The sequence below is a fragment of the Python bivittatus genome, unplaced genomic scaffold, assembly GCF_059951505.1.
Source record: "Python bivittatus isolate LINGU-HERP-01145 unplaced genomic scaffold, Pbiv_v1 ctg000580_np1212, whole genome shotgun sequence".
Classification (NCBI taxonomy): Eukaryota; Metazoa; Chordata; class Lepidosauria; order Squamata; family Pythonidae; genus Python; species Python bivittatus.
Genome location: NW_028277087.1, coordinates 13344047 through 13371733, shown reverse-complemented (window position 1 = coordinate 13371733; position 27687 = coordinate 13344047). Strand labels below are relative to the sequence as shown.

General features: G+C 37.2%; 1 protein-coding gene across 1 annotated transcript; it reads left to right on the top strand.

Annotated features, from left to right (window-relative positions):
* On the top strand, positions 1-26314 carry MIS18BP1 (MIS18 binding protein 1). The gene is made up of 17 exons (XM_088149613.1): positions 1-309; positions 1815-2401; positions 3106-3237; positions 4797-5212; positions 6795-6877; positions 7934-8064; positions 9071-9161; positions 12694-12848; positions 15629-15795; positions 17814-17922; positions 20175-21063; positions 21402-21568; positions 22091-22230; positions 23103-23248; positions 23653-23737; positions 24436-24493; positions 25807-26314. The coding sequence occupies exons 2-17, from the start codon at positions 1825-1827 to the stop codon at positions 25896-25898; spliced, it is 3438 nt and encodes a 1145-aa protein (XP_088005739.1). The 5' UTR covers positions 1-309; positions 1815-1824; the 3' UTR covers positions 25899-26314.
* The last annotated feature ends 1373 nt before the right edge of the window (positions 26315-27687 follow it).

The following is a 27687-nucleotide window of genomic DNA, read 5'->3' as shown; positions in this document are numbered from 1 at the left end:
GAAGGTAGGTGGGCAAATGGCTACCCGGTGAGGGAGCTTTATGGGCAGGAAGTGGGGTGGCTGTGGGTCTTCTCCGTCAGCTGCTTTCGGGCTGTCCGGGCCAGGGATTGGATGGCGGGAAAGGATTTTGCTGCAGGGCCTGCTTGCACACCAACGAAAGCGCCCTTTTTTCTCCCTGCCTCGCCACGAAGCTTCGGATGAGAGCACCGCTAAGTCCCTCAGGGCGTTCGCGGGAAATCCTCTGGTGGATTCTTTTTAAAAATATTATTTCAACCTATTCCTGATTTCATATGTTTAGGACTGGTTAAGGTAAGAAGCCCCCACAGCTCTGCAGGGCACCAAATCAGGAAAGGCTGCCCCTGAAAAGTACCCTCTTCCTCCCAGGACTTGTCCCTATCAGATTTGGGGCCCTTCTGTCTGCCACGTGGAGATCAGGCTGCTGAGCTACGTGATAGGGATATTGTAACCTGGTAATCCATCAACTCCTCTGAGAGCATTCCTTTTGAGAAGGCAGTTGCAAAGAGTTTAAGGAAGATTTTCTATTTACATACAGTAGTTTTGTGTTGTTGAAGAATCCCTGGCTTTTGTAGCTTCGCTCTTGCAGAACAGGGGTGGGCAACCTGCACTCCCAGGACCACTGATTTTCCTCTGATTTTCATAGGAATGGAAAGAATAAATGACTGGTGAAAATTGTCAGTAATTCCTGTGGTTTTGAGGTGGGAAACAAATGAATACTGTACTGTATTCTAAACCCTCAGCCATCTCATAGGAAAAGCAGATGAATCCCCCTAAACTTGTCCCAAAATCCCAGTCCATTCAAGCATCTGCAGCAAATCAAGCAAATTGTCACATCAAAGTGACAATAACCAAATGGTGGTGGTGTGATGCAAATCTTGACCCTAAGGTACTTGCAACCTAATGTCTGATGCAAATATATAGGTTTTGTGTTTTGTGTCATGGTATATTGTCTTGTCATTCCTCCTCCATTTCCTATCACTAGTATCTCTGCCAGTCCTAGCCATATATATGATCTGGCTCTACCCACCTTGTGGACCTCATTTTCTCTAAAAGTGTTATATGTGACCCTTGGCAAGCAAGTGGTTGCTTGCCCTGTTAAAAAGGAATAAACACAATACTCTTCTTACTCTTTGGAAGAACTGCAGCCTTGGTATAATCCTTTATATGAGAATTGTTTTAGCCTATGGTAACCAAAAATCAGAAGGAGAATGGTAGTGCTCACGAAAGCCTATGCCTTTTAATAAAATTTGTGACTCTGAAAAATTACTACCAGACTCCTGATTTTTGGTGTAATTCCAGTAACTTTGAAATAAATGTTGTTAGCTTCATTTGGTTTTGCTAAAGTGCCTGATGGATTATCTATGCTGGTAGAGTATAACATCTGTTACTTCTGAATTTTGTAGACAAATATATTATGTATTCAACACTTAGATGAAATTCTATATTGTAGCTGCCTTATGTTAGAATAGAAAATGTCCTTTTATATTTTATAACTAAATTTTCAAAATGCCACTAGTGGCATTTCATTATACGGTGTTACTATGTCTCTCATTTGCAATTTAAGTATTAAATAATTTAGGGAATTTAGATGCATTTAGCAAAGTTGGTTTGTGTTACTTTATAACATAGCTAATACTCTTTATTTTTTAAAGCTAAAATGTAAAGTTCATGTTTGCAGATCTCAGACATTTTCTTTTTAATTTAAAAAGACATCTATAATAAAGAGATTTTGTTTTTGGAAATGCTGTACCTTTATCAGATTGAAGGATTTCAACATCTTAATTTCTGTTTAACAGGAAAGGAAAAATGTCCTTGAAAGCAGTTTCTCTACATAATATCCCTGGTGGTACACCTTTAAAGGATTTTGTAAAGTTCCAAGTGAATTGTACTTCTGATTCAGCTGAAATTCTTCCTTCAGTGGTTCTTGCTTGCCAAAAAGTTTGCTCAGGCAAAGAGATTAAAGGAATAAATGTTTTCCAATCCACTTTAATATCTGGGGATATGAATACTAAAGAATTCCTTGACTTCAGTGAAATAAAACCACCTTCTAAAGGAGCCCTGGAGTTGGTTTCTTCATGTCAGAAACAGAAAACTATGCCACTGACAAGGAGTGCCTTTCTAAAACGTAAAGCTTGTGAGCCATTATCCCTTGAATCTCCAGCAAAAATATTCTCAAGAATGAAAAAAAGATCAGTTCTTGTCAAAGAGAAAAACAAGCCTCTAGAAACTAAATTGTTGGACTCAAAGAGAACCACAGATTATATTCTCACTCCTGAGAGGCACCTTGCCTTTCTGCAAAGACCAGAAAAAATACCCATAGTTGAAGATAAACCAAAGAAAAAGCTGAATGAAGATTTTCTTGAAAAATCCAATGTAGAAACAGGTTGGTTGTATGATTTCTTCCAAATTTGTTTTGCTTAATGGCAGCATCATGCTTAGATATTTGAGATATGATTACAAAAATAACTTGACTAGAGCTTCTACCTAGCAGTGATAGAAATTGGGTAGCCTGCTCCCAGCCTTCTGAACTTAGACTTTTGTTATAAAATATTATTTGCTAATAGATTTGCCTTCAGAATATTCCTGAACAAACTCTCCTTTCCATTTCATCTGTTACCTATTGCTTTTTCTCCAACCTTCTCTTATTGTTCATTTTTATACTGTGTATATTTCTGCCCTGCATGTACAAAGCTGCTTTAAACTGCATTTGAATCATTGTTTCCCAGCATCACTTCTTAAGGATAGCTGTCATTTGTAGTGTAGTGTAGTGTAGTGTAGTGTAGTGTAGTGTAGTGTAGCTGTCATGGCCTTCCAGCAATACTATGCAAGCAAAAAATTAACTGATGGTATAATAAAGTGGTGATGAGGAAATAATCGTATAATTAATTGTCAAATTATGCGTTGGCACCCCTGAGACCTCTCAGAAGCACATCTAAGCTTCCTCAGTGATAACATTTGTCTTTTGCTCTAGTTGTATTGTATACTGCTATGCAAATGTTAAATTCCATGTTTTCTAAAAAGTTATTTTTAGTCTACTGGGTATTGAAAACTACTTGTCAGTGGGTTTGATAGTTTTTGTCTTTCCAGTTTCAGTAGCAAATTCTACTGCAGTGAACAAAAATATATGTACTGCAGTAACAAGTCCTCCAGTTCTGGAATCGCCTAACAAGTTCTTCTCTCGTGTGAAACAGAAGTTGCAGGAGAATCTGTCTGAAAAAGGTAATACTTTTCATAGGCAATGAGAGGCTTTGCATATATTTTATCTTGAAATTCTTCAATCTTTCTGTCTGTAGGCTGCAACAATGTCTTGGGGTTGCTGCAGAAAGTATAATTTTCTTGTAAAAGATGGAATGTTCTGTTTTTAATCACTAAAGTTACATGGGAAACTGCCAAATGATTTGTAGATGCTTTTATTCATTTATTCAGCATTTGATCTAATTAAATTTCTGAAATTTCCTCTGATGCCATAAAAATATATACAATATATTATTTTGTGTGTGTGTGTGTGTATTTGATTAAGAATGTTTACATATATAAAATATAAATGTAAAGAGAAAATGGGAGGGAAGGAGGGAAGCAAAACAAAGAAAGAAAAATAGTTAAATGAGAATCAGAAAAATAAGCAACTTCCAACTTTCTTTTTAACAGTTATAAACAGATAGTCCTCGTTTAATGACGCTAATTGGGACTGGAAACTCTGTTGCTAAGTGATGCAATCGCAAGTTGAAAAACCACACGACTGTGCCACTTAGTGATGGCAGTTCCAGCAGTCCTGGTTGCCGTCATTAGAGGGCTGCATGGGTCGTTAAGTGAGGACCTTATGTGATTGCGACTTCCAACTTCCTGTTGGCTTTCCCGTTGACTTTGCTTGTGGGAAACTGGCAGAGAAGATTGCAAATCATCATAATGTGACTGTGCAATGCTGCAATGGCTGTAAGTACAAGGTCCGATCCTAACTACCACTTGTTCAGCAACATTGCAAGTTCAAACAGTCACTGACTGAGTGGTTGTTAAATGAGGACCACCTGTATTTATTTAATTCATTTATTTGCTAACATTTATATTCCACCCAGCTCCAAAGATTCCAGGACGCTAACATCCAAATAAAGCTCATAATACAATATTGTAAATATTACAATAATAATGTAACAGTAAGGTAAAGCAAAAACACACCAAATGTCTCTAATCCTTGTGTGTATTTTTCCCTTTACCAAATGGGGACTGTACAGATTTCAGGGGGTAGCATATTCTACAAGGATGGGGCAACTATTGAAATGACTCATTTCTGGGTCCTTCCTCTGTTTTATTGAAGGAAGGGGCATCTTTAGCATCCCTTCAGGTGTGATTAAATGGAATGGACAGATCCTCTCTGGAGCAAACAAGCTGCATAAGTAGCTGGTCTTAAGTGATGTAGGACTTGAAGTAACAAGTAGTACACTAAGTTCTGTTCTGAAACAAACTGATAACCAATGCAGCACCTGCAATATTAGTGTATACTGATTTTCACTTACCAGCATACAGACTGCTATATTTTGCACCAGTTGACGTTCCTGAGTAGTTTTCAAGGGCAGCTCCAAGTAGAGCATGTAGCAGTAATCAAACTTTGATGTATTAAGGGATGAATAACTACCACTAAAGCTTCCTGTTCTAAGAAACTGAGGAAAAAAATAATTTGTGTATGCATAACAACTGTTCCTGAAACAGTAGTTATCAAATGAATATTTCCTGTAGCAGATGCTTCACTGTACTAAATTAAAATGTCTCTCCTTCACCTACAGCAAAGCAACCTTTAATCACATCCAGTCCAACAAAAAAACTTAATAATTTTAATGAACAATGTCTAAGTACTACTGCTTGCCAGGATGAGGAGTTTATTGTGGAACCTGCTGAATTGGCCAATGAGACTTTTAACATAATACCTAATCGTGTGATTGTGAGTGATGGTCCTGTTAAATCTAGAGAATTCTTGAAGGAAGGAGCATCTGGAAAACATCCTCAAGAAAAAGGAGTGGTACATCCTTCCAATAAAAAATATGGCCAAAAGGGAGGAGAAAATGTAGGTGCTTGGTCACAGAAAACTTCCCAACACTTGTGTGATATAATTTTTGCTACTCCAAAAGTCCATATACCAAGGAAACAAAGACATGCTTCCAAGATGCCCTTGGATGAACCTGAGACAGGCACAAATGAAGAGGTAGGAGATTTTATTTTATTTTATTTTATTTTATCTAATTTTTTTGAAAGATCCTGGCTGGCTGGAAAAACAATATACACCAGCCACAGCTAAAGATAACTAAAGGGGGTTCCACAACCACCTTTTCTTTTGTTACAATACTTTTTCTACTACTGGTGGTCATTTCAGTTCAGACCTTCTTATCAGAATGGGTAATTTTGGTCATAAATAGTCTACCAGGATATTTTCAATGAACAGCTGTTTCATTGAAAAATGGCAGTGAGTAGGCTTGGGCAACACTTCTGGTTCTGTTTCAAAAGGGCATTTTAGAGTGTTGGGGAGAGTTGCAACTTGTTTGCAACTCTAAAACAGCTGTTTTTCCTGGCATCACCTGGCAGCTGCAGACAATAGATTATGTTCTCAACCCTAATTCTGTCTTATCTATTTATTTTTATATTACTCTTTTAGGTGATATTTTTAGGGAAGGTTAATCTTGAAGAGGCATAACTCTGGAAAAATGCTATCTTTCTTCAAATAACCTTAGAAGAATCCTGAAAATTACTAGCATCTTACAGAGGCATCTCCATTTGTTTGTACCAGTGTGAATATCAGGAATTTAATAAATGATCCAGAGACAATGCAGAGTTCCTGCAATTTTTACATATATTTACACCCCCCCCGAAATCTATTTTTTAAATTGGTTTTAAATTTCTGCAATATGATAATGGAGTCTCCATTTCTTTCAGAATCTCAGAATAATTTCAGAAATTTTTAGAATTTCAGAATAAACCAATCCATAAGCTTCAAGCTTTTCCTGGATTTAGTCCCTACTTTGGGAATGTTTATAATGATAGTGAAATACAGAAAGGGAGGCAAATGGATTTGTGTATATTTGTGTATATCGTTCTCTATAAATATTTGCTTGAGCAGCATAACATATATACATACAAGATAAAGAGGGTACATTATAACAATACCATGCAAGTTCTTTGCTCCATAGATTCAGAGGAAAATGCTTTGTATTTGGGGTCAAATCATATAAACAGAGTTGTGCATACAGTGGAACCTAGGTTTACGAACTTAATTCGTTCCGTGACTCTGGTCGCACCCCGAATTGGTCGCAACCTGAAGCAAATTTCCCCATAAGGTTCAATGTAATTATCGTTAATCCGTTCTGGCGTGGAGGACAGGGAGGCGGCTATTGCTTGGAGGGAGATTCCCCCTCCCTACGACCACGTGTCAGGGGCGGAAAATGGCCGCGGACCACGTGTCAGGGGCGGAAAAATGGCCGCGGACCGTGTCACGGGAGGGAAAATGGCCGCGTATCCTGTTCGTACCCTGAGGCGGAGTTCGCAAACCGAAGCAAAATTTTGCGGCCGGAGCTGGTCGTAACCTGAAAAGTTCGTTAACAGAAGCGTTCGTAACCCGAGGTTCCACTGTATTTTGAATTTAAGTACTGATCACAGATATAAGGAAGCAGCATGAATCTGAGAATGTCATTGGACATTCAGTATACACTATATGTTTTTGCAGTTGGGTGCAAACTAATAAAAACTGTGACAAATAATTATAGTCCCTATGTTTTCTAATTTGATTCTCAAAGGAAAAACAGATGATATATATCAATGGGTGGAGAATCAGAGTGATCAATAACAATACTGCTGTGTGTGTGGAAGGAAAACGGAGGCAAGTGACTGCTTTTCAATTTTGTTCAAATATGTCTATATGATTTTTAATCACTGCCATGGATGGCCCTTGGATTTAGTCTTATTGAATTATTTTATTGGATTTATTTCTATAAGCTAGACTTCTGTAAGTTTCTCTCAGAGGACCCTAGAGCAATTTAAAAGAAAAGGAAAGACAAGTTACAAATACAGTGAACCTCACAAGCAATAAAAAACAAAAGAAAGCAAAATAGGCAAACTTAAAGTTGTTACATACATTTAGCAGTGGACAGCTTTGTAAGAATGAAAAGTTGAGTTTGGATTGATTCCTTGATCCTGTTTTCCAATTAATGCTATAGATGACAGAATTATCTCTTCTCCTGTGCTATTTTTTGAAAATCTTGGTATCCAGCTCCCTCTCTTCCTCCCTCTTTTCCTTTGCCAGCCTACATTTTGTGAAACTAAAAAGATGGGGTTTAGGTACTAAATCGTAGTAATCCTTGCTGGGCATTATCATGTGAATGATTGATTAGCTGTGATTATCAACTGAATTCTCTCATGTATTCCTTTTATTTGCATTCTACCTTTCTGTTTAATCTGAGCACATAAAGTAGCTTACAATTTAAGTTCCTGAGAGAAAATTGAATATATTTTAGATATTACCTACATCTTGAATAGGCTTATGTATTTATCAAAATGTATTACTTCTGTCTGGTCCATCTTATACCAGTTAGATAAAACAATTAACAAAGGCTTTAAACCCTTTTATAATAAATTCAAAAAGTGCCTGCGACTGTTTCTTCATAAGGAAAATACCTGACAAGTCTGTCTTCTTCACAGAATGAAATACATAATTCATGATATAAAATGCATACATTGCACCCCATAATAATATGATTTGTCTAGAAAATCATTTTATCACAGAGTACTTTTTAGTTCTTCAGTTCAGATTCATAAAAGGGAGAAAGAAATTATAATGGACTCATGTCACTTTTCCAGCTGGGATCCTAAGGAAGTATAATGATGAGATTCATTCTTATCTTATTATGATACTATACTTTGTTCCCTTTTATTTTAGAGATAAGAAGAATATCTTCTGGCATAGTAATGCAATTGTAGAACGAATTGGACACAATCAAGTCAAAACCTTGTCAGGAAATGTCTACATATTAGAAGGGCGTATTGATGCAGTTAACATGAAGAAAGAAGGTAAGAGAAAAGGAAAACCACAGTGACAGCCTGGAATTCTTAATAATAGTAAATAATAAAAAAACTTCTTATGAGGATGGCTTCTATCTTGCTGCTTCTTTTCCATCTGTTTATGCTGACCTAACTTCAGCTGACCTGTTACCCAAACTGTCAATCTCTAGCAGTTATTCATGAGTAGATCTTTTTCCTACATTAGGAGCCATGTGGTTGGCACCTGTACAGACTAAAACAGGATAACACATATAAGTGCTAGTACTGATCACTGTGCTGCTGAATGCAGGTAATTTATTACTTCCAGTTCCCTTCTGGTGTTTGATGAAATCTAACAGCAGCACATGTCTGATCTGTGCTTGTCATATAAGGTGGTAAAACTATACCACATTGCTAAATATTAATTTATTTCAAATGATAGCTTGAATAAGTAATAGTATTTGCAGTAAAGATTTAATATATTTATTATACCTTTTGCTAAATTTGCTTAAGTGACTGTAAAATGATGATGATGATGATGATGATGATGATGATGATGATGATGATGATGATGATGTTTGAAATAAAGGGCAGAACTTTGCCATTCTAATTTGCAAGGGGTACAGAAATCTGTATTCTCATTTTATTTCTGTATCTTACCCAATATGATCTAAGTTGCTTTCCAAGCTGATGTGCTCCCTGCATCTCAAAATTGGCTTTTCTAATTTAATGCTGATGATTGTGCGATAGTAGAGTCAACTTGAGTAGAGTCTTGGATGTCAATAACCTCTAAAATATATAACTTTCTTCTGTCTAGAAGTTGCCAAGATGACATTTGCATAAAAACAAATGTAAGCATTATGAAAAGAGAGAGGCTGTAATAATGATTTGAGACAGTTTGGGATTTTCTTAAGATTCTGTAATCCTGTAAGATTATCCCTGTTTTGATCTCCTCCAAAGGTTTGAAAAATGGGTATATGAAGCACCCTTCTAAAACATAACAACTGTCCAAAGGCTATACCTTTGTTTCAAACAGGAATACCATCTAAATTCATAAAGAGGTTTGGGACTGGAATCCCAAGAAACTGGAAAATGCTTGTTGATGATTTGCTTCATTATTTGAAAAGGTCAGTGTCACTTTAAACTATTTATGTTTTTGAATCATTGAGATGGATGTCATTGTTGGTAAGAATTTCTTCTTTGAAGTATTTAAGAAAAACATTGTAAAAGGTCTACAACATTTATTTATACTGTTGTATTTCATGTGTGACCTCAGGTAGTTTGTACTAATTTTATCCTTTTTATCTTGGGTCAATTTCTAGAGTATTAGTAGAAATGCTAATTTCTTTCTAATTAGTATTAAATACTAATTTAATACTAAGTTCCCCAAATTGCAGTCAGTAATGTTTCAGTGGGAAGACTAGTTATCTTTGTTTGAAAAAGAGCAAATTTGATACGGGGACTTTGTGGGCATCCAGGTCTGCTTCTCCAAACCCCTATGGCAGGCTTGGGGAAACTCTTTTCTGCAGGGCTGAATATAACTACAGGGTGTTCCCTATTTAATTCAGTAGGCTCCTTTCTGTGGCCCTATTATGCTCCCTTGCAGTTGTCAAAAAGAGAGAAAAGGGCTGGATGAAATGCTATGAAAGTGCTCCTTTTCTTCTTATCGAGGGAAAAAATCTAGTGTATCCTGCTGTGATCTGTTTTGTCTTGCCCCGCTCTAATCTTTTCCCACTTGCTTTCTTCTGTCAGTGACAGGGAAGGGTAAAAGGATTGCATTTCTCTATATGTGGGAATTAGGAAAAATTGCCCAAATGTTATGTCCTATAACACATATACAGAAGCTCAAATAAATCATTACTTTCACTGATCAGAAAGATGAGAGGACATCAGATATAAAGGTTTTGGAGGGAAATATATCTATGCTGCCGCAATCATTGAAGTAACTTTAGACCTGCTAGAGGTGGGTTCCTTTTTCATCACTTGCCTGAAATCTAAGCCAGGCAAGAGGAGCTTCAGCTTGTAAACCTCTAGCCCATGAGACTGCCCCATTCAAGCATGACATCTCTCTTCTACACATACACTCCTGCTCTCAGTCCATTCCATTGTACTTCATGTACACCTTATTTCTTCCCCTTCTCCAGAGAAAGGGGGGAACACTTGACACCAGTAGATAACTGAGGAAATATAGGAGGCTTCTGCTGATTTTTCAAGTACAGTGGTACCTTGGTTCACGAACCTAATTCGTTCCGCGATTCTGGTCGCGACCCGAATTGGTCGCGACCCGAATCAAATTTTCCCATAAGGTTCAATGTAAATATGGTTAATCCATTCTGACCCCTATGAATTTGGTCGCCAACCGATTTTGGTTGTGACCCGAATCAAATTTTCCCATAAGGTTTCAATGTAATTACGGTTCATCCATTCTGAACCATATGTATTTTTTTTTTTAAACCACAAAAATATGACACAAAGTATAGTACAAAGAGAGAGAACGCTAACCTTGCTCGATGCGATTTCTGGCATGGAGGACAGGAAGGTGGGTGGGGAGGCGGTTATTGCTTGGAGGGAGAGTCCCCCTCCCTACAGGAAGCTATGACCATGTGTCACGGTAGGGAAAACGGCCGCGGATCCTGTTCGTCACCCAATCCGGCGTTCGCGAACGGAAGCAACATTTTGTGAACGGTGCTGTTCGTGACCCGAATTGGTCGTGAACAGAAGCGTTCGTGACCCGAGGTACCACTGTATATGCTGTAGTGGCAGGGCTGAACCTATAGGGTAAAAGTGAGAGGTTTCAGCCTTCCTGTCCCAGAAATGCTCTGGGTTTTCCACACCTGGCCATACTTTCCTGCACATTGGGATAGCTGCTTCATAGTTATTGTTGCTACCACCTATCTCCCAGGGGAATGCTTTCACCTAGCCTATAGCCTTACAGCAAGTAACAGAAAAAATAAAGTGATTAAAAATGAAATAATTGTAGTAAAGTGGTTAACAATGAAATAATTTCTGTAGCACCACCTTCTAGGAAGTGTGTGACGTGGGAATTCAGTTCTCTTGCCATTGGGAGATAGCATGGTCTTACAAGTGATAAATATAATTATTTTATTAAAAAAAAACAAAAAGAGAAAATAAAAATACCTTTCATTGCTTTTAGTAGTCACATGTAAAACATGCCATGGCAAAGGAGATAAATATATATCACCATTCAAAACATAGCATCTGAAAAGGATATGCCATAAAAAACCTTTAAAATACAACATAAGATTCTTACCAGACATATAACGATAAATGTACTAATAAAAAAGTAACACTGATGAAAAGAGGTGGTAAATATCAGAAATTATAAACTAACTAGCATTAACTAGCAGACCCAGATAATAAATCGCTTGATGCAATTCTTAGCTAACTTTAGCTCTATTCTTCTAGAGGCTAAATGACTTGGAATAGATGTTACTTATATGCCAATTTTCCTTCCTGCTTCCCACAAATTCCAGTTTAACTCCAAGGTTGCAGGAAAAACTTGATGCTTCCGCCCCCCCCCCCCCCACACACACACATACACCTTGGCACGCTTTGCTCCTTTTCTTCCAGAGTTCTAACTCAGATTTTTTCAAGACATACACTTTTTAACTGGAATAGGGAGAATTTGGGGAGAATCTCTTCCTGCATACCTGAGCAGGAGTGTATCACACTTACAAAGATTCCTCTTGAACTTATGAACTAATTAGCAAACTTATGGACTTAGCAAAGACTCAGGGAAGATTGTTTTATGTATGGTAACTGCAGCGAGATTATTATATGTAATTATTATATACAAAGATGGAAAGTTTTGGAAATACCTACAATGGAGGAATGGTTGGTGAAGGTGATAGAATTTGCAGAAATGGCAAAGTTGACTTGTTTGGTTAGGGAAAAGACAATAAGTACATTTATTAGTGACTAGAAACCCTTTATGGACTTTTTGCTGGGAATGGAAAAAAATGAAATGGTGATTTATAGAACTGTTGATTAGAAAGAGTAAAACATAGAAGAGAATCATGATATAAACTTAAAGAGGGAGGACAGACAATAAATATATTTGTAACTGCTGTAAAGAAGATTGGAAGCCGCTTTATACTTCTTTTCTTTTCCTCTTTTTTTCTTTATTCACTATTTTTCTTTACTCTTTTTCTTAATTGTGTATTGTTTTTACTATTCTATAAATTTTTTCAGTAAAAATTAATTTTAAAAAAAAGGAAGATTCCACTTGAGAAGCTTATGTGCTGTTTGCAGCCAACAGTTTGGAATCTTGTGAAGGTAGGTTGCTTCAGGACATGTGCCTTCTCTAGCTGCTTTAGACAGAGTCATAGGAAACAAAGATGCTTCTCTCTGAAGAAATGGATGACAGCAGGGGTTAGGGTTATTGGAATTGCCTCCCTCTGTTAAAGACAGCCTTCTAGAACAGGTGGGGGTCTGGATAGGCATCTCAGGCTTGATCTAATTCCGTATATTTGACCTAAGCAAACTGCTTCAGAAAGAGCTCTCCTTGTGTGTCTTCAGAAAGTAGCTGCTGCAGCATGATTACTGGTATCAGTGTTTAAACTTTTTAGATATAATATTTATGAAAAAATTAAAAGATTGAGGTGATTAATGCTACTTACCCAAACCTTTAAATCTTAGGAGAGAACAGCGAGTGTTTCCTGTAAGTGAGGATAGCAAAAAAAGAGAAACCAAATGCTCAGAAGAACTGGATCTGCCCCAAAATATTGAGAGAAAATATAAAATGAAAGACACCACTTATAATGTATTGCCACTGCAAAATAATGAAATATGTGGTAGGTATATTCTTTCCTTTGTTTGTGGAGGATTATGATAGCAAAAAAGTATTTTCAAAAATACTGTTGTATTTATGATGTTCCCATCCCCCAGTAACTTCTATGAAATTTACATTTGTTCACAATGGGAGCAACTATTGAATCCAAATGGGTGGGAGGTGGAAATGGTTGCAGATATACTGAGAAATGCTAAAATGCTTTTGAAGATCAGCAGTTGCTTGGGAATGGCTTGCCTGGTGAATTTTAACTCTTTTTGCGAAATCTAAACAGTTTCTCTTTTCTTCCCAGTCTAATTACATCATGCCCCATTTCCAGCCAGTTTTATACTCCCCTTCTCTTTCCTCCTTCCCCAATGCAGCTGCCTCTACCTCTAGCCCAGATGTCCATCGATTTTTGCCCCTTCATTTTGCTGTTTCTGTTATTAAAAAAAAAAGCGGGGGGATGAGCGTGTACTTTTATGTCCTTATGTGTGATAATGATAAGAGATCAACACTGGTATATACATATGTGAAATCAATGGAATTTTAAAATAAGGAATCTTATTTCAAAAACAATTAATTTTAATGTAATGATTGCAATTAATATCCTCTTTTTCATGGCTGTGCCTTTTTGTGGAATATAACTTTTGCAGTGCAGCTGAAATGAACGTTAGAAGGTTATACTACAGCCACCCTTCATTTAGCAGCTACCTCGTTTAGTGACTGTTGTGAAAGAATCCATATCAGCAGTATTACACAACACACCCGACTTAACCAAATACACCCAGATCAAAATACCCAGAATCATGGACCTCATCAACCTCTGCCTCACTACCTATTTTCAGTTTGATGGACAAATATACCAACAAATCAGAGGCACACCCATGGGATCACCAGTATCAGGACTTATAGCAGAGATTGTAATGCAATGCCTAGAAGCTATAGCACTTCCTCACATACAACCTAAAGTATGGATCCGGTATGTAGATGACACATTTGTTATAATAAAAAAGGAACAACTAGAGAAGACACATGAAACCATCAACAACATCTTCAAATGAATAAAATTCACCAGAGAGGAAGAAAACAGCAACTTGCTACCCTTCCTGGATATCCTCATCAGCAGAGGAAACAGCAGCAAAGTAGAAACCCAAGTCTATCAGAAGATACCCACACTAATCAAGTACTCCATTACCAAAGTAACAACCCCACCTCCCACAACTATTCAAATGAGCACAAACGCATTGCAGTAACCCAGAACAGCGGAAAAAGGAAAAAGACCACCTATACAATATCTTCCAACAAAATGGATATCCACGCAACTTTATCAAAAAGTGCCTGACCACTCAACCTACTACAACACAACCTACACAAGCTATGAAAAGGATCACACTGCCATACATCAGAAACGTCTCAGAAACCACCAACAGACTATTACAGCCACATGGCATCTCTGTAGCACACAAACCAACAAGATCACTCCAAAATATCCTAAGTAAACCAAAAGACCCAGTAACCCAAGAAGAAAAAACAGGAGTCATCTACAACATACAGTAACAAACACTACGTAGGACAGACAGGCAGAAGACTAGCAGAGCGCATCCATGAGCACCAACTAGCAGTCAGAAGACATGATGAAAACTCCTTAATCTCACAACACGTGGACAGACTGAACCATAGTTTTAACTGGGAAACTCTCAGCATTTTAGACCAAGCTAAATCCAAAAATGCAAGCGAATTCTTGGAAGCCTGGTATTCAGGCAAGGCAGCAATTAACAGACACATAGAGATAAACAGCATCTACATACTATTCAAAAGAGACAAAAGACCAGAAGATCACCTCACCAGCAATCATCACCCAGATAAGCAAAGGTTACCACCAGGCACACAATCAAGCAGTAAACATATGCTAATCAAGGAACTACCAGAGGAGCAAAACAAAAACCCCCACCCCCACCAGCACTGGCAAAGCATGCCACAGCAGATAAATAGAGAGCAAACACCATCCCATTTTAGCACTGAAGATGTTACCTAGCCAGGTAATGAAACACTTGCAAGAAAAGAACCAAGCTCAGAGAACCCCAAGGACTCCACAGTGACTGTTTGCAAATACGACGGTGCTTTTAAAAAAATTTTGTGCACCTCACAACACACACTGGAATAAGAGTAATTCTGGCATAGCTGTACAAGATAACTTTCTCTAAATGAGACAGCAGCAACCAGTGATCTTTGCAACGTCTTTCTCTCTTTCTCAGTCACGTATTTGCTTAGTGACCATTTCACTTCCAATTTAAGGAACGGATTGTGGTTGCTAAACAAGGAAAGGGGTATTAGCCCAGATTAATCCATTTACCTTGTTAATTCTATGCTCCATATATAATGATGAGAATGTATTCCATGGGTTGTGAAAGAGGTACATGCGGATGAACATAATGTCCAGATGCAGGTAAGTTACGTGGCAGGAAATAGCCTTTTGTATTAAGTGTTTTAAAGAAACCCAAACTAACAATTTCCATTACCAATAACTGTTGCTTCTATAGACTCCTGTCTTGTAGCAGTGAAGTTATCTTAAGCTAATAAAAATTAGCTAAACTTTTAGGAAATCAGTGCACATCATATCCTGCATTCAGAGAGGATTGAATTAAATCCTCAGTAGGGCTACTTCATCTTTTCCTTTGGTTGTCTGTGAGGGTGCTTGCAACTTTACGTTGGCACTCACAGTTCAGTGCCCTGTTACACAGTGGTAGAAATGTGTCTGTTGCTGAAGAATATTTTTGTCTGCTTGTTTGTTTTCCTTGATAGGTATGCAGATGAAAACAACTGATTTGCAGAGTGAGCATGATACAAGTTTCACCCGTAGTGGGCGGCGTGTTAGGCCACCCATGCAGTTCTGGTGTGGGGAACGAATACTTATTGATCAGGCATTAAATATCACCATGACCAAAGGAGGTACCAACTACTTATCACCTGTAAGATTTCTTTTTCTCTCTCTGTTAATTATTATTCTGGAATGATGGAAGTGATAGAAATCTTAAGCAGGTGTTCATAGGCATTTTGGATAGATGGGTGTAAATTAACTGAAATAAAATTCCTGAAAGATGAGGGTACTATGGATTGAAAAATCCACTGATATGGATAGTGGTGTATACTTTATCTTGGAAATGGTTGCACTTTCCCTGAGCCTAAAGGAGTCAGTTGAGTACTCTGAGGATGCTCCTGAATTCAACTTTTTGAAAAAATGACGTAGATAACACCAGTGAGTGAGTCTGTTATTTGCTGTCTTTTGCCAAGTGGTTGGCTTGTGATAATCCTTTTTAGACAAAGCTAATCTTGTCTCTGGGACATACACTATGCTCTGTTTATATTTTGGATGAATTGTTGGAATACATTATTCATGGTGCTGTATTTAAATATTTATATTTAATATAAACATTTAAATATTTATATTTAATATAATCAATATATTTATAATTATAATTAATATATATATAAATCTATATATTAAATATCTTTATATTTAAATATAAACATTTAAATATTTATATTTAAATACAAACATAAACATAAAATGTGTACATACTATGGTAGCAAGCAGACTGACATTCAGAACATATTATGTTAGTTTTCTCTCAGCTATACATGTGGTTTCATCATTTCAGGCCCAGTTTAAAAATGCTGGGTTTGGGCTTTAAGGAATAAACGTGTTGTTTTTTTTTCTTTAACCAAAACACCATCCTTTCCTAGTTTGCTCCTTCTACTTGCTCCAGAAGGCTGAACCAAAAGTTTCAGATGTTCTTGTGGTGAGGCAGAAGGATTCCTGTTTTCAATTACTTAGCCTGCTTGTTCACCATTGGGAGTTCCCTTCTTATTTTTGAGTCCTTTGTTTATTGTTTCTTGTTTTGTTTTTTCCTGCATGACCTCAGATGGCCCAAATAGTCCATAGTTATCCTTAATAGAGATACTTTGGGTTTCAAACATTCCCTGATATTTCTGAGGTTTGAATCTTCTGAAAAATCTTTCAGTGCTGGAAAAAAATTGAAATAGTGCTGGAATACTCTTGGTGCGGTACAACCATTCCAAGGATGGAAAGTTTTGACTTGAAACATTTTGAGCACTTCTATCTGTAGATATTAAGAGCCTGACCAGAAACAGTCTTTGTAGTGATAGTCCCACATTTACAGTATGTTTTCCTCAATAAATGTGGAGAGGAAGGATTGGAATTTTAAAGGGAAAATGATCACGTTATTGGGTTGCTGATTCTACTGAACAATTTTAAAGAATGTATAATTTCTATTGTTTTGTTGATGCTTATTTCAGTACTGTTATTTTTTAACAATTTCTGAAATTGTTATTTTGAAATCTTGTATATTACCTTAAAGTAGCAACTGTACCCTTAAAGGTACTGTATATTCAGATAACAAAATTTATAGAGTAACTTCAAATCATAGAATCATAAAGCTGGAAAAGACCATTTAAACCATTGAACCTAATATCCTGCTCAGTTCAAGAAATCAAAACAAAGTTTCTGCCTGAAGACATCCAGTAAAGGATCTTTCAGAAGTTTTTAGAAAATTACAAAGTCATATATTAGAAAGTTTTTTTTATAACAGTTAGTTAGAACATGCCTTCCTGTAAGAATTTACTGTGTAGGTTAATATTCTTATTCTGTATTTTGCATTCTGGGTTGATAGTGAACAGGTTGTGGCCTTTTGGGTGAAACAACATCAGGTAGTTGAAGAAAGCCTGTCTATAATTACCCAGTTGTCTTTTCCCAAGGCTGTACCTTTTCTTGCAAGACAACCTCTATTCCCTGATAATCCTCAATGCATTTCTTGCAATTTATTCCAATTTGTCTGAATCCTTTTTAAAGTATAGTATTAAGAAAATGAAGAGTACTGAAGGTGGAATTTGACTAGTATAGGATAGAATGGCATTTTTTGAAATTATATGGCTCGGTTTGCTTATATTAGTTTTCTTGTTCCTCAAGACAGTGAACAGCACACGACTTGAGGATAGGCAGACTTTCAAGTCTCCAAAGAAAAATAGTGGGAGTCTTTTAAAGGATCATAAAGAAGTGCCTCCCAATCAAGCTAAAGGTAGAGAATCTTTTAATTCAGTTTATTCTTGAAGTTATTGATTCAGAACTTCTATTAGTGAACTGGTTTCCTCACCTTTACTTGGAGAACATGGTGGATAATGGGTCATAACTGCTATTAGGTTACAAAAGAATTTTCTTCAGGTCAGTTAAGTGCATGATCAAAGAGGTAGATATTTGGGCAGGAACTGTGTGCATTAGCCTTCTTTATAGCTGGCAACTTTCCCCATGAAGTTTTCTAAGGCATGACTTGTACTCTTTCAGGTATATATTATGACAAAACTTGGATATTTTGTAGTATTAATGTTGCATGAGCTGGACTTGATTGTGTTAGAGTTTCCTTAAATATAAGAAATGTTCCAAAAGTTTTGTTCTCTTCTCCCTTTCTGTTCTAAGGGAAAAGTCAGTTAGATTACCAGTATTCAGGTTTTGTTTCTAAAATTATTTCTGCCCTGCCTTTTCTCTTCAAAAAGAGAAATCATATCCATAAACATGACAAATATAAATTGATGTAATGTAGAACATAAAAACAACATTAAACAGAGAATTAAAACAGATTCAAAGCATATCAAAAAAGCTGTAAGAAAATGGTCCCTATGAGAATTTCTAAGATGGGGTGGGGAATCTGTAACTCTTCTGTTATTGTTGAACTCTAATACCCAGAAGCCCCAGCTGACAGAGATAATGATGGGAGATGATGACAGCCATAGTTAGCAACCAGTGGAACATAGATTCCCTGACCCAGCTTTTTAGAGTTTTTGGCTTATCTTTATCAGTGCTGCCCAAATTGCAGATCTGTCCTGCTTTTGAAGGACAATATTGTTGCAAGAGAACTGTGGAGAGTTTATCTTTCTTTGCTCCATCTGCTGTATTGCTTAGCAATATAGCAGCCTGCAGCAGACTAGGATTGGAGATGCAGCTCCCATGGTCTGCAGTCCTCCTGATGATGTGCCAACAGTTCACAATTTAAAGTGCAGGCTACTCCATTTGTGTGGCCAGGACTATGCAGGGATATGGTCTGTGCACTGTCTTCTGTCTTCCCAAACTGCTGTGATAATCTGGGTGTGGCATTAAATTAACCTTGACTCCTTGTACTGGGAGATTGAGGGTGCTCAGTCCAAAATGGTTTAAAAAGTAATCTTCTCTGATGATCATGGCCCTGTCCCAACAACTGTTTTACCCCACACATCAATCTGGACACACACGGGATTTGATACTCGGTTTGGGTGGATTTGGTGATCCAAAGGTAGGGATCCCTGTATGCAAGAACAGATTGTTCCTAGTCAATTGGTGCAAACCACTGCAAAAGTAAAAGACTGGTTAAAATGGTCCAGGCTAGGTAACTGATGAATAATGGGTTGGAAAGGGAGGACAACTGAAATTAAATCAAGACAAAGCAGAGTTGCTGTTGGTAAATAGGAAACTCGACTCAGAGATTCAAGTTCCTGTTTTGGATGGAGTTGCACTTCCCTGAAACAGCAGGTTCAGAGTCTGGGGGTACTCTGTGATCCTCAGCTCTTGCTGGACTTGGTTGCGGCAAGGAATGTTTCTATACATTTACATGTTATGTGCCTGTGCAGCCCTTCTTGTACCAGGTACATTTGGCTAGTTTTCCATACCTTGGTATCATGACTATACAAAGTATTCTATATAGGCTATGCTTGCAAATTTTCTAGAAGTTGCAGTTGATGTAAAATATGACGGTTTAGCTGATAGTTTATGAAAGATACAGGGATTATATACCTGTACTGAAAAGATATGCACTGGTTGCCAGTTGTTTACCAGGCACAATATAAACTGTTGGGGCTTAAAGGAGAGGATTGTCTCTCATGTTATAAATTTGCCTGGCTGTTCAGTCCTGTGGGAGATGTTGTTTTAAAAATGCCTCCTCTGTTTAAAGACCACCTTTCTGGCATGTAAGAGAGGATTTTCTCCTGTTCCAGTGGTATGGGACACATTCCCTTGGAGCTGACTTTTGCTCCCACCCTCAATATTTTAAAAAGACACACCTCTTTTGTTATGTTTTTAATGGTGAATTAATTTTAGTATAAGATTTAGTACTGATTTTTGTTTTTAAATTTTTATGTTTTGTTTTTGCTTTTAAAATTCTGTTAGCTGCCTTGAATACATGCCAGAATAGAAAGGTGGAGAATAAATTAATTCTATTAATAAATTATAATTTATTTTCATTGATTTAGAGCTTAAGCTAACATTTATTTCCAAATCTTTCTTCCAAAACTATTTTTTACCTAGGAAGAATTAATATGAAATCAGAGAATGTAACTAGGAAAACTGAATGTAAATTGAAGCAAAAGTCACAACACCTTATTTCAGACACTGATGAAAATGATTCTGAATTTGTCATTAAAGATATTTACAAGAAGAGAGCCGTTGTTACATTGACACCATTAAATAAGAAAATGTCACAAGAAAAGCAGCAGTCAAAGGATAAAAGGAGGTCCAGAAGTGAGCAAAATGTGGCTAAGGAGGGGGAAAAGATTACTTGCTATGAAAGAAATTTGGATGATGGAGAGTTAGACACTTTGAAATGTCCATTAAATTTGTTGAAACAATGTCACCAAACTGAGAAAGTTGTGGAAAGTGTCCCTTGCACAGATGAAGATGAATCTAGTGAAGATTTCCCATGTATCAAAAGGAAAACACAACCTTTCAAAAGAGAAACATCCAACAAGGAGCACAATAATACACAAAAACCATCATGTGAGCAGAGAAGTACAGAGAATTCTGTAGCACCTTCTCAGAGTACAAAGATGAAATGTTCTTACTTTGGCCAGAAGAGCATGCTAGAAGAGTTACGTAACAAGATTTCTTCTCCTGACTTGTGTACCAGTTCTGGGCTAGAGAAATTGAAGAGACAAAAGTCACAGAAGAGGTTCGAGAAAACCAGAAAAAATGCTCTTGGATCAGAGACTGAAAGTGAAAACAGCATTGAGGAATTTCCTGTGAAAGAAAGTAGGTTAAAAATAGCTGCCAAGAGAACTAATGGTGACATTGCAACTAGTGCAAAAACCTTGCCTGTGATTGAAAGGACATACAGCCAGAGGAAGTTAGGGAACACTGTGGAGTCTCTTCCAGATAATAATGAAGACTGGACTGAAGAAGAGTTGCAAAAGTTGTACAGGCAAGTAGTGATGGTCTGACCATAATTTTCCCTTTTGCTATTCCCTAAAGATAGTGTCTGTAAAGTTGTGACATTAGAGCTTTTCTAACGCAAGGATAAAGAAATCTGATTCCATGTTAGTCAACAAAGTTATCTGTAAGCTTTATTTTTCTAATCCCCTAAGCAATCCTATGAACAATTGTCCTCCTTTAGAACTCCCAACATCTCTGCAAATTCCTGATCTTTTCTACTTCTCTCTTCTACTTCCGCTTTTAGATTCTATGTAGTGCCTACCTATCAGGCTATTGATACCAAAGTCATAACATAATGTGCTTCACTGAATCCTTCATATTTTATAGGGCAGTGGCTTCTTTTCCTAAACACAAAAGTGGTTTCTGGTTGGATGTGGCAAAGAGTATGGGAACACGATCTGCTGAAGAATGCCAACAAAAGTACATGACAGAGCAGGAAGGTAGAAAACGGGCCCCAAAGAGGACCACCAAGCCTGGAAAAAAGGAAGAAAGAGGTACAAGTCCTGACCTCTTCCCTGTCTTCTCCCATGCAAAGCCAAACATGTTTCAAGATTCCAGTTCTGGGAGCATGCAGTTGTGGGAGTCTGGGTAGACTTTCTGCAAGAACATAGCATTTTCCTATTTGTTTAGGGGTGCACTTGAATTTCACAAAATTAGGCAAGCATTTTCTGTTTTAAGATTAATAAAGACTAATTTTTGAATCTCTACTTGAGAATATTGGGAGAAGTTCTCAGAATGCTGGGAAGGGATACCAGGGCAGTGATAGGGTGAGAATATGTATTATTTTTCACTTGTTGGAAAAGATGGCTATGTATATGTTATTCTGTCTTTAAAATCACTTGATGAACTCATATATGTATGTTGTTGTTTAAACACAATTAGGACAAAAATTCCAATCTAAAAAGTTGAGGTTATTGAAGGTAAAGGTTTTTAAGTAGCTTCTAACCTTCGTCTACAATTTCCATCCTCTTGCAAAAAAGAATTTCCATATTGGTTTGTATCATTCTTGCTGGTAGATAAGGGGACAAAACAGCCATTGGCAAAGGTGGGGACACTGAAAAGAAAACAACAGATGCGGAACTTCCTCGAACAGATGCCCAAGGATAATCATGATGACATCTTCTGTGCAACTCCTTTTCAGAATAAGAACACAAAAGTAAATATCACAACTGTTGTATATTTTAGAATATTTCTAGCTGGGCTCCATCAGACAGGGCTTACTAGGAATGCTAGAAAAGCTCATTACAAGCTGGAAAGTTGTTGTCCTTTTTCTGGGCTTGGAAGTTGGGAAGTAGATTCATTCTTGATTTTGTCCTGGTCTTCAGAAATAAGTTTGTAGGAATCATGGCTTACAGCTGGACCTTGAGATCAGTCCAAAATGTATATATCCCTGCAACAGATATTCCCCAAAATTTCTGGCATCCAATGGGATTCTAGCTGTTGCAGAGAGTTGTAAACACTGTTAGTTGTGAGGAGCTCGTAGAAGTACAAAAAAAAAGAAAATACAGAAGAATTACACACCCACTGGATTGTACTTTGCTTTTGTAAGTGCTATTTATACATGAACCATTCTCTAGAATTCTGCCTATCTATAGCAACAAACCCCCACTCTGGTCCTTATCCTTGAGAATTTTTTTCAACTTATACTGTAGACTGTTATTAAACTAGCCTCTGTCTTTTCTATTTGCCTATTTTTACTTGACTTTTTATCTGCTTCTGGGCCTTTTCCCCTTAAAGATCTTCACAGCCTGGATTCTCTCACACTTCCCTTCCCATATAACTCTTCCTGTCAGTAAGGCCCACTTCAGGTATTAAAACTATGTTTCTTTCATATAAATAACTGTAACAATTCTATCACCACCTTGATTATGGATAATTTGTAATAATTGCATCAGCTTAACTAATCAGTGAAAAAGTACAACAGAATGTAGGTGACATGAGAAAGATGCTCTTGGTTGGGGATAGTATTGTGGTAAACTTACAGCAAACACCTTCTTTTTCTGGGGATAACAAAGATATGATCTGTAGTTGCCACAGTTCTGCGTGGCCCCAGAGGAAGATGTTTTCCAGTTGAAAGACAGTCATCCTATCACACCTGCTTCAGCTATTTTTCCTTTGGTGAAGACTCCCCAGTGTGACCATGTTAGCCCTGGCATGCTGGAATCCCTGGATAGGTACGTACTCTGGATAGATTCTACTCATTATTTTAAATAGCAAAAGTAACTCATTCTAGGTTCACTGAGGTCACTATTGGCAAATGTGTAAAATTCACACATAAATAAACTATTCTAACAAAAAAGGATTGGGGCAAACAACAGGGACATTGGGTTATGTGAGGACATTTGAGCATTCTGGAATATGCTGTTTTGGGATGGTGGACAAAAGTAGAAGAAAATATTGAAAATAAAAGGATATTAAGCAGCAGATTTTGGGGGGAAGGTAATAAGAATAAGCAACTGGATCTGTGACAGCCTCTCTGACAATAAGCAGAGTAGGCCTTGCTTCTTGATGCATTGGATAAGCAAGTGACACACATTCACATACACAAATTCTCCATTTAAATTATTTTTTATTTTAGGAAAGATCGTGAAAAACGTGTCTTTCACATGCAAAATAATATCAAAGGCAAGGAGCGCACATGGCAGAATGTAAAGAAGAAATCGGTAATGTTTTTCCTTTGTTTATCATATTTGAGGACAAATTAGATGTCTGTATCTTAACTTTTAAAAAGTAATTAGCGCATTTTTCTTTTCTCCCTGAGGGGCCCTAGAAGCTATTCATAGGGCCTGGTTACACTCTCAGTAAAAATATTTTTTTCTAAATAAATAAAAACAGTTATCAAATCCTCTTCAGAAGCAAACAGATTTATTAACAGCTAAGGAAGAAAAAGGAACCTGAAGGACAGAGAGACAGGAGGTCAGGACAAAGAGCCAACAAAGTTTCTTAATGAACCTCATCAGAGGACTTTTGTGGCTTTGCTTTGTGCTCCTGAGGTCTGTTGAACCACAAATACCTCTGTTTTCAAGGACAATTCATAAAACCATTTTCTAGTAACAACCTGTTGTTTTCTGTTTACTCACAGTCTTGAAAAAATGGTTCTTGGTGGTTACCTACTGACTGACAAACCTAATCTAGAAACTTTAGCATCTCCTCCCTCTGCTTGCATATAGTATTTGGGAACTTGGCATGGCAAGATTACAGAGCTGCAGCCTGAAATGGCTATTCATGACTTTAAGATTTATCAAATTTAAACTGCAGCTTAGTGTCCTTGGCTGGCTAGTTAATTTTGACTACCTGCCGCAAAGTTTTTCTACAAGTTGCTTGTTTGGGGGGAATAATCGTTTCCCTTTGTTTCCATCAGGCTGGGACAGTGTTCACTACTCCCATGTCTCGAAGAACAAATGTCTTTAATTTTGAAGGTAGGCATGTTCCATCTGCCTTATACTACATTGTCAAGGTTTAGGATTGGACTTGGAGTCCCCAATATGGCACCATGGAGCATCAGTATGGCTGCAGCTGTGCCCTGAGTTTTTTAAAAAGAATTTTAAATAACATTGTAACAAAAAATAGAAATCTGGCACATTGCAAAGCAAACACTACATCATCAGTGCAGATCCTTTGTGAATGGGCGAGCATCTGACTGTCTATCAATCAATCAATCAATCAATCAATCAATCGTCTATGTAATTTCTGTACCTGGCCATCTCAATCCAAATGACTCTGAGATTTGGAAAACTCTGGAATTTGCAAGAATACCTTAAATGTGTTCTCAAAATTCAAAATGTTTCCAACATTCCAAAAAGGTTGGGAGCCATGGGTTGGATGATCACAAGAGCTTTCTGATTATCATTGCCAGATGAAAGGAAAAGAGTTTTTTGGTGTTATGTATAGTAGCTTTCCCTTTTGAGAGGTTCCAAGAAAGTTCTATGCATGATATGAATATGGGGGTAGTATCAGATGAATGGCTGGAAGTAGGAGTCTACAAAGGAGGTCCTATGCTGCATATATGAGAGATGCTGCAGAATACAGTAGAGAATAGGGCAGGTTTCAGGATTTGGTAATTTGAAAGTATTTCCTTCTGCACCATTCATTTGCAAACCTTAACATGAAGCCAGGAGACAAAGGAGCTCCTGGGGTTTAATGACTGCATAGTGAAGCATTAGTTCTAGACTCAGACACCCAATTTTACTACTGCTATTTTCCTGAGTATATTTCCCAGGGTAGGAAATCTCAATTTTAAATGTAGATATTCAGTAATTGAAATCCATAATTATTAACACTTGACTGCCCTATACAAATTACAGAGGTAATCTGCTCTTGTGGACATTACAGTAATTTCTATATCATTGTTAAAAGGTAAATGAATTGAGCCTGACTCCTGGGACTGTGCATATGGTTTGCCATATTCTCCTTGTAAGTTGATTGGTTTGGGTGGGTTTTTTTTTTCTTCCCAGTCTAGCCTTCAATCCTGGGATTTCTTGGTCTGACCTTGCTTAGTTTTTGAGGATCAGCCAAATTCAGTTTAGGGTTTGCTGCCTGGTGTGACATAATATGATCCCTGACTGGTTAATTTAGATTCACTTCTGTCTCGTCAGTGTAGAATTTCTCCTCTCAGGATGAGTTGAGCCTTTCACATGTTGGCTATAAGATTCTGCTTGAGGATGGTATCACATGGGAGCACTTTGGATACTATCATCCTTGTAACCTGATTTTTTCTCATCTTATTATATAGACGTTGCAACTTCTGATGGGGTGGGACATCTCTTCCAAGTGGAACAAGGAATACAGTCTGATGAAGAGGATGATACGTATTTTTCCACATAGCCAGTAGCTACCTGCCCCAGGCTCAAACTCTGCCAACTCTTTGGGATATTTCATCTCACCTTCTCATAGCCACAGTAATTTCTCTAGATTGTTTTTAATGAATTGCAAATGGCTGAGTTTTGATTTCAGTCTGTTTTGGATTGAATTAAGTGGCTCCCCAGTTCTGTGCTCTCAAGGTATTCAAATGGAGAAATCTACCACAGGTCTGTCTTTAGAAGAAGTGATGTGGAGATTATGTAGACAAGTAGCTGTGGTGATTGCCTTTTTTAAAAATGGAAGTAAAATAATGTTTTTAAAAGTTACTTGTACGATAAACCTCAATAGCATTGTAATAGCAAAGGATCTCTATATTTTCTGTACAAAGAACAGTGCTTATATATTTTTGTATTAAACTTGTTTTCTTAGTACCTTTTAAATGTTTTTGATACCTTTTTAATTTGGCAATTACAAAGAAACTGGATACACAAAATACAATCACAAACATGTGCATTAGCCCACTATGTGGTTAGCTTATGTCTGGTATGCTGTGCGAACCAAGACAAGTGAATTAAATTAATCTGGGGTAATACATTTTGTAAACACAGCTACTCTGTCAATGTATAAGCTAGAAGTGACACTTGCTAAAAATTGAGAGAAGAGGAAAGTAATAGAACAACTATTCCAGACTTTCTATGAAAAGGAATAAGGCCTTCTGAAATTCTGCTGCCTCTTCTAGTGAGCAGATAGCATTCATTATACTTTTTTATAATATATTGATGATAAACTTACCAGCATCTGTATATATACTACAGTTGATTTTTTAAAACACCTTAAATGACTACTGTACAATTAACTTGGTCTGTGAACCACTGTGGGGAGGGAAGATAATGTAAGAATAATCAGTGTTCTTATTAATCAATCTTTTTCTCATGGTAGGCCTACCGAAAATAATTTTACTGTAAGTACAATATTTGTGAATGAACATTACTATTGGAAATCATTGCATATTTAATACCTCTGATTGGCTCTCATGCACCATAGGAACTATTTCAAGTGCTTAAATAGCTTTCTTACGTGGCAATCTGCAAAAGCTTTCAGTGATAATGTAGGGTGCTAATTATTGTACTATGACTACAGTTCTCTGCTGCAGAAATCAGAATGTCTACTAGATGACAGCAAAGGGACCCCAAACTCTGCTGTCATGTACTGGTTGTCTGGAATGTTTCAGTCTTGATCTTTTAGCCTTATGCTGTACTAGTCTCTTCCCCTACCAGGAAATACCTCTTGCATGAACTAGTGCTAGAATTATGAGAGAAAGTTGTGGTAGGATGAACTCTTCATCCCCCATAGTTTTGGGCACTGACATCAGCCAAATGTATTAAGCCAAGTTATAAATTTATTTGACTTTCTGCCTTACTATCCTCTTCAGTTCTGCAGCTATTCCCTCATCTAAATCTGTGTCATAAAACAGACTGTCCTACTGTACTTATGTGCCACTATGTCATCTAGTGGGAAGTTGTGGAATTTGCCCCTAGGCTATATTAACTGGATATGATTTGTAGTACAGCTGTCTTTTAGTGGCCCTTAGCTATCTGTGTGGTCTACCTGTTTAGCAAATTATGCTACAAATAAATATTTCCTGCATTTCAGGAAAAAAAAATATGGTACCAATATAGAACACTTCTCAACAAAATATACTGCTTGATAGCATAGTTTCTAAGATAGCTAGTTGCCACTGTTGCCTTTCGGCCTTTCACAGTAATGTGACAATTAAAGAAAAGTCAAATCTGATAGCTAACTTTAATGTATT